Here is a 12,079-nt window from a genome sequence, read left to right on the forward strand (position 1 = left end):
CAGCTGCTGACCATAGAGACTACATTACTGGCATGGAAGTGCTGCCTTGTAAACATCTGGTGTGGTTGCCTCCTCTGATACCCATGGCAGGCTGATGGAAGCCTCCCAGTTTTACCATACATCATCTAAGACCCCTGCATATAATGAAGACATTTGCTGGTACACTATTGTTACATACCACCCTGTTCCCGAATTCCTTCGGCAATGTGTGTTTTCATGCAGAAAAGTGGTGGGAGGCACTAGCTGGGGAATCCCTCAAGGGGGAAATGCTCAGAGCCAGGGGATTGGTGGTGGGACGGCAATGCCTGGTCAGAAGGAGCAGACTGAGAGGAGGAGCTGTTAGACACCGAAGAGGCAACAGTGTTTAGTGAGCAGGAAGAGACTGGGGCAGAGAGCAGTCCAGATCCAGAGGCAGGAGAGGAGCAGGGCCAGGAGACAGGATGAGGCAGGCTGCTGAAGAATCCAGGGAGTCTCCCCCTCCTGCTGCGACCAGCTCCACGCCCCCCCCCCCCGTCTCCCAGAATACACAGAGAAATGAAGAGAGACAGTACAACAGAGCCTTAGGCTGCTAAGGAAGGAACTGGGGGAGGGCCTAAAATCTGCCACTACAGTGTTATGAGGGTGGATTCTTCCAGTTGTGAGATGGTCTTTAAACCAGGTGATCTAATGAGGCCTTAGAAACTTGAATTCTTTCCATAATGAACTTGCAGGCTTTAGTGGTTTACAAGCAGAATAAGAGGCATGCTTGGGAATGATTTAATGTGCTTATATATTTGGCTATATTTTATTGCTTGTTGATGTTGAAGTCCATATTCTTCTCTGGTTATGTTTGTAAGCAGCAAACAGTTGCTCATTTATTCTCCAGGAACTAGACTTTTTCTTCACCTAGTCCAGCTATAGTCTTCAATTAAAATACAACAGGGCCATGAATCAGCAACCATGGCTATCATCCTGCTTGTAAACTGCTGGTGCTACTTTTACTACCCCAGGAAAACTGTGTTACTCTCTTGCTAAATTCCTCTTCTTTTGTACACGGGAAGGACTGAGAATGTAGACATCATTACCCAAATTCAATAAGGGCATTTTTTGGTCCCTTCCCTGCATATTGTGGAGTGGTGGTGGGGAATAATTGTGAATTAACCAATGGGTCATATTGCAAAAGCAAAGAGAAGGTCATCTGCCATTCTCTGCAGCTGTAGAATATTTTTTTCCCTGTTGTACAAGATAAGCTCTGATATATACAAAAGAGCATATCATATGGCAGTCTGTTAATTACTCATCACCATCTCCTTGGCCCAGTATGTATACATCGTCATCAAGGGTTTCCTCCAATTTAGTCCAAACTAAATTGTTCTTAAAACATCCTTTTGTTCTTAAAACATCCTTGACAAAATTGCTGTTTAAACGAACTATTTCCAGTGCAATAATGTCTGCATGTTCTTATATCCATTCAGGTTGCTATTTGCATTGATGAGCTGCAGCCGAAACCGCTGCTACTTATTTATTTTTCATGAACCTGGGGTTTCCTTGCCATACCAATAGTTTCCTCTTGCACCATTGTCCATGTGCAACAACTGTAAACTCTGACAAGGACGCAAGTCTGGGGATGCTTTCTCATACAGTTTGTTTTTATTTTAGAAATGAGCAAATGTGTCTGCATGTCTAACTGGAAGCCAGATATTTATAGCTCTATTCAAGATAAACTGTAAATCAGGAATGAGGCAAGCTCTGATGAGTTATTGTAGTAGTTTTGTGAAGCAGGTTTTTGGTGTTTTGAAACTCAGTGATTTATCCCCATTTGTATTGCCTTTAAATTCACATTACCAGAGCGACAGGTGTGCATGTTAAGTCAAGACTTGTCAGAATGTTTCTCAGCCTGAAATTGTCATGGGATGTCTGTTTTGTAACCATCTTGGTTATTTCACTCAGTCATTGTGCTAGAGATTAGCAATCTTGCACTGGAAGGTAAGTTTAAAGCTTATGAAGTCTAGAATCCCCCGCATGTAAGCACTTGATGCTTAATTTGATAACAACACAATGAATTATATTAGCTGGTGAAATGATTTAGAATTTATAATGTTCACTAAGTGTGATTGTATTTACTTCAAAAGTAGATCCATGATTGTGTATGTGTTACCTTGAATTTCCGAAATTGGATGAATGTGTGAATGTTGGCAACGCCCAATAGAAGACAGGACTGGTTGGCTAGAATCCTGAACAAGAGCACTGCACACTGAAAAAGATTGTTGCATGTCCCTCTTGTGACTTCCTAACAATCAACATTCCAGTGATAATAGGTTGTAAGGTAAAGGGACCCCTGACCATTAGGTCCAGTCGTGGCCGACTCTGGGGTTGCGACGCTCACCTCTCTTTACTGGCCGAGGGAGCCTGCGTTTGTCCACAGACAGCTTCCGGTTCATGTGGCCAGCATGACTAAGCTGCTTCTGGCGAACCAGAGCATCTCACAGAAATGCCGTTTACCTTCCTGCCGGAGTGGTACCTATTTATCTACTTGCACTTCGATGTGCTTTCAAACTGCTAGGTTGGCAGGAGCAGGGACCGAGCAATGGGAGCTCACCCTGTCATGGGCATTCGAACCACCGACCTTCTGCTTGGCAAGCCCTAGGCTCTGTGGTTTAACCCGCAGCACCACCTGCACCCATTTCCTTCCTTTGCTGCCTGCCACTGAACCCACCAATTTGCCATTGTTGCATCAGAGAGCCATTGTCAGTCAGTGAACAATGATGAGCTAAATAGACCAAAGCTCTGACTCAGTATAAGGCAGCTTCCTGTATTCCTCATTTAGGGGATTAGATGAATGTGGTGTTCCAGAATATCTAATTGGTGCAGTGCACACACGTAGTGTGCTTCAGCTTGTTTTTTCTAGTTCAGTGATCATGCTTTGCAGGGGACCAGCAAACAGCTTTTCTGCTTTGAGTATAGGGGTATAAAGAATACTTGAGTATAGGATAAAGGATGCCTGAGATTTCCCAGGGCACCTACTCAATTCCTGAGCAGATCTTATAGCAATAAGGAAGAACATGGCAAGCTGTCAGGCAGACATATCTTTAATGACCAAGGGAATATTTTCCAGTTCTTTATTATTGTTTTTTTCCTTCAGTCTCTTAAAGCACTATTGTTTGAGCAGAAGATATTGCATGCATGAACCATGTGTTGGATCCTTGTTGAAATTTAGCTCTCAGGAGGCAAGAAGAAAGCAGGTTTTAACATTTTTAAAAACCACCACCTGCAGCATTCTGAATCATGTAACAGCTGCACCCCTGCAAGAATTTATAAGCGATTATTTAATATCACTAGTTTCTTGCACATTTTTCATGATTATGGTAATAGCATTCCTCTCTTTTCTCAGAGGTACTGGGAAGTTCAATATAACACCAGAGTGATGGTGGCTGGGCATCTCAGTCTTTCAGAATAAGACTTCAGTAGAACAGATGCAGTCTGTGTCTTACAAACTGGTCTGTGCTGTTCTCCCTTAGTCTCTTTCCCATTGACAAAAGCGGTGTTATTTTCATGAATTTGAAAAAGCACTAAGTTCTGTATGTGCACAAAAGTCACTTCCAAGATCTAAGTGGACAATGGCTGACTTCCGCCAGTCAGAGGTGTAGGAAGGTCAGGTGGTACACAGTGCAGAAAATTTCTTGTCACCCCCCCCCATTGATTCCCCCCCCCACAAAAATAAATAAATTAAAAAAAATTGATTTTTTAAATTTATTTATTTTTGCCTGCAAAAATGGTTTTACGTTATTTCATATTTTCTTACAAAGGAATGTGGATTCTGGGCCTCTGATAATAAGTAGGCGACTATGGAGAGATACTTAAATCTACAGGATGGATTGTGTTTTGACTTATGTTATTTTATTTATATTTATTGTTTATTTATTTAATAAATTTTATTTTTAAAAACCTGCAAAGTGGTTTACCAAAACAAAAAACCAAAAAAAACCCCCACAGCAGTAAAATCAAGAAAAATCGGCTGTGTGCAGCGGGCAGGGCGAAGGCAAGGCAAGACCTAATCTACTCAGCCTAGTCTCATTTTCTTCACATAGGCCGACTTTTCAGGACCCAGGAAGCCCAGTGGAGGATAGGGCAGTAGGGTGGTTCATAAGAAACTTTTTTTAAAAAATACCTGCTCCAAAGGTCTTACTAAACTAGGGATTAAATAGCTATATCTGACATTTCATACATATCATTTAATATCTTGACCCTGCTCCACTGAATTGAAATTTCAGCCTTCACAACATAGGAAAACGGCCAAGTAAACAGCTATTTTCGTGGAGGAGGGTAAATATATTAACTGATATGCATGAAATTTCATATATAGCTATATAATCCATAATGTAGTAAGATAAGACCTTCAGAGCAGGCATTTTTTTTAAAAAAAGCTTTTTTATGAACCACCGTAATAGGGCAGTAATTGTTCCTTGATAATTTGTCACCCCCCTCCATGATGGCACCTGGGGCGGACCGCCCCTCTGCCCCCCCTTTCCTATGCCCCTGCCACCAGTGAGATAAGACAGAACATACAAACAAAACTGCTACACAAGTTGAAGGTTAAGCAGAAGAAAGGTGATGCTGTGTCTCTTTCTGAACACTCCCTATTCCCTCCCCTACTCTAGGCAATCCTTTTCACCTTTCCTATCTCAGGCCATCTGGAAAGTTGAGTTAAAAAGTGGAAAGCTTCCTCACCAAGAGAAGTTGCATCTGAGCATCATATTCTCAGTAAATACAAAAGTGACAATTGACCTGGTAGCATATGCTGTTGCAGAATGCTGAAGTCAGTACTATTGTTAATAATTACAGTATACTGTCAACCAGCTCAAGGGTACAGGACACAATTGATAGGAGGTGCATGCTTTTAACTGTGTGTGTAAGACTGTGGGGTGGGGGTGGGTGTATGTGTGGCTGTGTATATGTGGGTGTGGGTGTCAGCCCTCTTTATCACTCCCTCTAATAGCAATGCAATCACCACTGGGCTTCGTTGACAGGACTAGAACTGAAACAGGAACAAAAGGAAGATATCAGCATATTTGGGGGGAAAGATTTGTACAAGTACAAAAAGTATATTTATGTTGGTTTTTTAAAGGGCTGAGCATTCTCAGAAGCCACAGAATGTTGAGTGTTAGTTGCAAAGAGGAAAGAGAAAAATATGTGTGCCTGAACGCAAGTCAACAAACCTCACTAGGGCTATTCTTGAGTAACAAATCTTAAGAATCTGGGGCATAAACTACATTTACAATTCTGAATTTTAACATTTTATGTATTTATTTTTTCCTCTGAATAAGGTGTCATGTAGAGCTAGTAGAGTAATATGAAGAGTTTCATACTGAAATTTAGCCAGTCTATTAGAAATGAATAGACTTTCTGTGAAAAAGTCAGGGGGAAAGTGGCTTAATCCTTTGTGTGACCCTCTTCTTAGTTACCAGGGTACAAAAGGCTAAATGAAATGTGGAATTTGCTTGCCTTTTGCAGTCTTCCTCCAAATATTTTTTTAAGAAAGATGAATACAGTATGTATGAATTTTAGTTGCATGTCATTAAATCATTTTCTTTTCTTTTTACAGTAAATCATATTATCCTGCTGCACTACGGTAGTAAGACACCACTTTGCCTTGTTGGAGGAAACTGGGGACGTAGGATCTTAGCCAAATATTCAAAATGGTAATGCAAAGATATCTCCTAACCTATACGGGAGTGGTGCTCGCTTTATACTTTCATCACCTCATCAGAGCCATTGAAGTCCCTCGGGATCGTAAGTCCACTGATTGTTTATTCATTTATTTATTTACTTTCTCAGTTCCATCTCTGGGATAGCTGTCCCCAACCTGAGGTCTTCAAACGTTGCTGTGCTACAAGTCCCATCATCCCTGACTATTGGGCACACAATAATGTAGTCCCAATAATAGGTTGAGGAAAGCTGCCCTGGGGAGTTACTCACTTCATTGGTTAGAGAAAAGACTGGATGTTTGCCCTGACTTTTTTTGTTCTATCTTTGAAGATAGTCAAGCTTTCGTGACAAATGTCCTTGGAAGCACATAACTGGGTAAAAAAACCAGACTCTGTAACTTGAACTAGACTATATTTATATTCAGCTGCTTGGAGGGGTAGGAGGTAACACAAAAGATATAAAGGCAAATTCACAGAATGTAAAATGGACCCAGAACACATGACATATTCAAAGAGCATTTCAGATGTCCATATTGCCTGATGGTTTCGTTCCATGGCCCAATCTGTTTTCTATGTTTTGGGAGGATGGTTTTATTTTCATTTCAGCTCATTATGTGTTTATGATTGTCCAGCCAGAAAGGCAACTAATAGCTGGGTGCCTGGCCATAATGTTCAGTTGTAGTCTTCTTGGTCATGTAAATAGATCATCTCTCTTTTTGTACTAGCAGCTGTAACATGTCTGTTACTGCTGGTTTAAATGGTTATTAGTGGAATGGCTACCAAACTATTCCAGTAAAGAGAAAAAAACACCCAAGCTCCTTTCAATATGAATGGAAAAGCCATTTTCAGACCAATGTACTGCAGCCTCTATTTCTTTTTATTATTTGACCTAGAAAAGTAGATCTCAGGAGCTTTGAAGCTCTTGTCTGGGATTGCTTTATGTTCTAATCTTGACTCCTACTAGGAACATAGCTGCCTTATATGGAATCAAATCATTGGTCCATCTATCCCAGTATTGGGTGCAGTAACTCACAGCAGTTTATCTAAGGTTTCAGCCCTCCCTGGAGATGTCTAGGACTCAACCTGGGACTATCTGCATGTTTTCCTACTGAGCTATGGTTCTTCTCCAAAGGGGGTGATTCAAAAAGAACATCTGGCCCCTACCATGTGATAACTAGCATGCTGTTGTAGCTGAACCTGGTAACTGTGGTTTACTTTCTGAGTTCAAATCACACTGAATTAATCCTACTTTCATATGGTGTTTGGAGTCAGAGACTCATGAATTCCTGGCATGAAAATAGGCTCCTAACTCACCTTCATCTCATCTCAGAAACAGTAAAAGCTGGTGTGGTCAGCACCCTTTACCTGATATTTGGACTAAGGGATCTGAATTTCCCCTAATTCATATACAGTATATGCTTGCTTGCCTATATGTACTGTATGCTTTACCAGTTTACCTGATAGTATAAGGACCTCTTTCATATGACCTTGTATACATTTCCTGTATACATTGTATACAGACATTTACACCTGCCCAGCATCCTTATTGTGAAATTTCAGCAATCACGAAAACTCTGGTGATTCATATCTCCTAAAATCTTTTATTATTATTATTTGTACCTGAAACATTGAAATGTTTAAGTTTTTTAACTGAAACATTTTTAATGTTTAAAGTACAAATAAAAAGAAAAAAAGATTTGAAGAGGTATGAATCACGAGAGTTTTTGTGAATATTGAGTGGAAATGTATAGTTTAAACATTTTGAAAGAACACATATTTGCCTTTAGGTTTCTGAGTCTAAGCAATACTATTTGCATTCATGAGGATTGGTTGCATTTAATGATTGTTCATTTCAGTATCTTATTTCTTTTGTTTACTATGCATGGATAACACAAAGCTCAGCAAAATTTCAACAAGGCTGCTGCATCATGTGACTTTAGGCCACCCCCTAGCAGTCTGATAGAAATTTTGTTTTGCTGTTGTTTTAAACTGGTTGGAAGCATCTGTTGTACATCCCTATTCTTCACAGGAACTGTAAAAGAAGAGTTCTAAGCATGGGTACCCACCCTGGTATTAGTTAGCAGTGGGTGTCATGGCCATGCTTAAGATAACTGAATTAGCAAAAACTGCTTTAGCAGGAAGCTGGTTTAAAGAAACGGAGTTCTCTCCATACGTCTCTTCTCCCCAACCTTATACTGTATACAACTTTCAAGTCTCACATCGGATGTGTCTGATCTATAGAAAGGACTTTATGAAAATTGAAACAACGTATGTATTTTGGTAACCAAAGAAAATATTAATAAAAAAATTAAATAATAGTAATAGACAAAGCTCTGTTGCATTAGCAGAGAAAGTATCTCAGCTCAAACAGAGCTAAGCAAACACCCCAAAGGAGAATTTTTAATGGAACTTTCATACCAATATTGTTTCAGAGTCAATCACACAATTGTAGTCACTGGGACCTGGTACTGAATGAAGACACTACAATCTTAGTTATGCACGCTTCCCTATGAGAGAACACAGTGGAACTTTTTTCCAAGCAAACTTGCATCAGATTGCACCGCTAGAACCTTGTTGGTTTAATATAATGCAGATTTTGTTAAAAGGTCTCTTTGTCATTGTCTAACTCAGAGGTGGGGAACCCATGACCCTCCAAATGTAATTGAACTCTTAACTCCCATTAGCCTCTGACAGCATGGCTAATTGTCAGGGATGGTGGGCATTGTAGTCCAGCGACATAGGGAAGGGCAAAGGTGAAGGCTCCCCAGGCCTAACTGACACTGAGTTTCATGATGAGGGCGCTAATAATTTTATTTGGGGCACAAGCTTTGATTGCTTCTGGTTATACTTAATCAAAAAGCTCACTACTTGTTCCGATAGGCGAGTCTCGGAAAAGGAACACAGGGGCAGTCAAATCAAATACAAGTACTTTCTAAAGAGAGAGAGATTGAGAACTTCTTACTGGTCACAGGTTCCCCCCTCCTTTTGAATGGAAGAATGAGTATAATACGACCTTAGAAAAGAGAAAAAAAGGCACACTCAGTACTTGTTCTAAAGCTTGCTTGCTTTTAAACAAACTTTTGCATTTCTAAAGCACCTTCCGTCTATTATCACTTAATTCCAATAATAGTCCGCTTGGGGCAGGAGATGTATAAGATTAGCGCTTTGTTGGAGGTTATGTAACTGCAGTACAGTTTTATGTGCCGTTTATGTCAGTTTTACGGCTTTCCATTTGCTGTGTTGGGGCTGTTGCATGATAAATATGTGTCACACATACAAGGAGCAATGTTCAGATGCCATCCTCCTGTGCCTCTTATGTAACACGCACATGGCGTCTCTTGGCCTGTGTTGAAAATGTGTATGAAGTGGTGTCCCTAGTCTACCCCTTTCCCTAAAGAAAGCTAAGTGATCAACTGGAACATTTTCAGTTCAAAGGCTGCAGTCTTAAGTATGTTTACTAGAGAGCTCATTGGGACATCCTCTGCGTAATTATGCTTAGACTTTCACTTCATTTCAACTTGTGCTTTTTGGACAGCTGAGCCATCCTACTAGGCAGCAGATATTGGGGTGGATGCAGTGCATGTCCTTTTGGTGAGATGGTTTGACAAATGTTTTGAAGTATTACCTACTTCAAAGCAGTGTTGCTCAACACAGGACCTTGTAACAGGATGATACAGAAAAGTGGGGTGCCCCAAATCAAAGGAAAACATTAAGGGATCTGGAATACATCTGCCTCACCCAGCTGGGCCCATTTCAAAGGTTTTCTTTCCCTTTTGCGTGCATCAGGCTCTAGAGTCCCCTTTTCCTTCTTTAAGCTGCTGGGGAATTGGATTTTTAATCTTCCTTTTATTGAACACAGCAAAGTGCTCTGTCTCCCTTAGCCCTCTGGTGCCTGCCCATTGTTTGTGACAGAGGCTCAGCTAATTAATTCATCACTCCTATTTGTGAACTTGAAAGGTTTCAGGTTTTACTAAATCGAGCAGGTGGTGCATAAATAGCTACAGCTGCTCTGGGTTTATGATAAGTTTGCAAATTGATGACTCTCCACACAAATGAGCTCTCTTTTCCCTTTGAACCCAGACCCTCAAGCCCTCCCTCTTTCATAGAGATTAGTGGTTTCTACAGGTGCAGGGGTGAGTTAGAGCAAATGTCCACCAGTGAAGCCAGGGTATCAGATTTGAATTCTGAGTTGTTTAGCCATCAAACTTCCCCTTGATGATGTTGGAGAGGCAGCTGAAAATATATTGAATCAAACTTGAGCATCATCTGCATTCAGACAAAGGGATTCTTAAGAGGAGGCTGATGATAAATATAGATTTCTGCCCGAGAAAGCCTTGCTTCACCATCTTTAGAATTTTGGAGCTGTTGGCAAATATGTATGGAGGGAGAACCCAACAGATATGCTTACAGAAACTGGAGACTCCTAGGGAAACTTAGTAGCCATAGAATTAGAGAATTACCAATCTCATGGATGGGTACCGTAATTGATTTTAAAAAGAAGAGGATAAGAATAGGAATAACTAATAAATTTCAGCTAATGTTTGGACATCTTAGGGTGGGGCCAGTAACATAATTGTAGGGACAGGAGGCGCGATCTACTTCACATCTTTACCATACTCATGTAGGTAAGAAGTGGAAACCATTCAAAAGATAAACCAAGGGGTTCTTTGGCCATTGGTTTCAGTGGGAGAGAGGGAGCAGACACTCTTTATTTTTAGTGGGACTATAGCAGGGAAAGAATGTGTTGGTTCCATGCCCCCAATCCTGATTCCCCCCCCCCCACTTCATGGTTGCTGTTTAGAGTTTTTAAATGATTTGTGGAAGTCTAAATGGCATGGTTAACCTCACAAGTAGGCTAGCTCCAGATTTCTAATGTTGTCTGGTCTGGTTCGCATGGACCAAAGTGATTCCTCATGAAGTCTCCCTATCTGTATGAAATATGTATCATTAGTATCTCCATATACAACTTCCCACTTTAATTGTTGTGTCAAAAAAAAATGTTACAGTGATTGTGGAAATAGCTACTGACAAGCAGGCCATACTTTAAAATTCTCCAAGAGACCAGAGGCATACATGTAACTGAGGATGGTGTTGGCTACATCGTATGGAAATAATTTTTGAACCTGTGGGCTAACCCTCAGCCTGGTCTTTCACATGCTTAAGCCACTCTCAATAAACTGGAAGTAGATCTTGTCTGAGGCTTTTGTCCGTCCTTTAAAACAAGAAGAGGAACCTGTGGCCCTCTAGCCCATCTCCCATCAGCCACAGCTGTTCCAATGAATGGTCTGAGATGATGAGACTAGTGGTCCAAAACCATCTGGAGTGACACGGAACTACCTATTAAAAGTCTTGAATTGCCTTTGTGGTCTTGAGGCATTAACTGTAACCTATGAATTTCTCTTTACACTTTTGTTGATGTTTTATGTAACTTTTTACAGGAGCTCGGAGTACTAGACATAAGCTAATCATTGCCGTCCTTAATACGCTAAGTTTTCAATTTAACTTTTTTAGATAGCTATATATACATACTAGATCTAAAATGTGTTAGACTAACCCTTCCTCTCTCTTTCTTTTTTAAAAATACGCTTACACCTTGGAACTAACAGCAAGTATTCAAGATACATGTAAGTCTTACTTACTGACTTGTTTTTTCTCCAAAGCAGCTGTCTCCATTTCGGGGGGGGGGGGGGAGAGAACACAGGACCACTGTGCATAGTAACCATGTACATAGCAGAAATGGGGCCATAGGATGGGCATTACTTGCATGGTAAATAGCACTAAACACTGGAGTCTGACTTTTTGAAGCTTGATATTCAGCACTAGGATGGTAACATAGAAAAGCTGTATCATATTGTAACCCAGGCTTCCTCAAACTCGGCCCTCCAAATGTTTTGAGACTACAATTCCCATCATCCCTGACCACTGGTCCCGCTAGCTAGGGATCATGGGAGTTGTAGGGCAAAAACATCTGGAGGGCTGAGTTTGAGGAAGCCTGTTCTAACCAAACTAAGGAAACTTTGTTATTTTAGTATATGGTACTTGCTACATTAACATCAAATACAGGTAAGATACAAAACCGTTTGAATGAAGCTTTTATATTGACTTAACTATATAGACAGTCGTCTTCCCCAACATCCCCAATTCTTATGAGTGATTTGGGTTTCCTTTTGAACTCAGTGTGAGGTAGAGGAGTGTGTGTGAGGGAGGAAAGCTTATTAAAGCCATTGGCAGTCTGAAAATATATTATATAATGGTCACTGGGGAGAGAAAACCTCAGGAGAAATAGAATACTGTAGCTTGTTCCAAGGCAGCAGGCTAGACTTAACACCAAGCCAAGCCAATAACATAATTACTCCTACTTGGGGGGGGGGGGACTCACTGAGCTGCATTCCCAT

General features: G+C 40.7%; 1 protein-coding gene across 43 annotated transcripts in view; it reads left to right on the forward strand.

Moving 5' to 3' along the window:
* The window catches only part of NFASC (neurofascin), a 180,339-nt gene that overhangs the window by 71,166 nt on the left and 97,094 nt on the right, over window positions 1-12,079 (forward strand). For 24 of the 43 annotated variants that reach the window (XR_014549136.1, XR_014549137.1, XM_083618120.1 and 21 more), the window contains 2 exons: window positions 5,582-5,769; window positions 11,291-11,308. Coding sequence is in view for 41 of the 43 variants with exons in the window: in XM_083618120.1 (XP_083474246.1) it covers window positions 5,676-5,769; window positions 11,291-11,308 (112 nt within the window). In the remaining 2 variants the exon portion in view is untranslated. Of the gene's footprint in view, window positions 1-1,945; window positions 1,966-5,581; window positions 5,770-11,290; window positions 11,309-12,079 lie in introns of those variants that run through there. The other 19 variants (XM_083618148.1, XM_083618128.1, XM_083618115.1 and 16 more) reach the window with 2 other exon arrangements.

Source organism: Podarcis filfolensis (assembly GCF_964270895.1).
Source record: "Podarcis filfolensis genome assembly, chromosome: 6".
NCBI lineage: Eukaryota > Metazoa > Chordata > Lepidosauria > Squamata > Lacertidae > Podarcis > Podarcis filfolensis.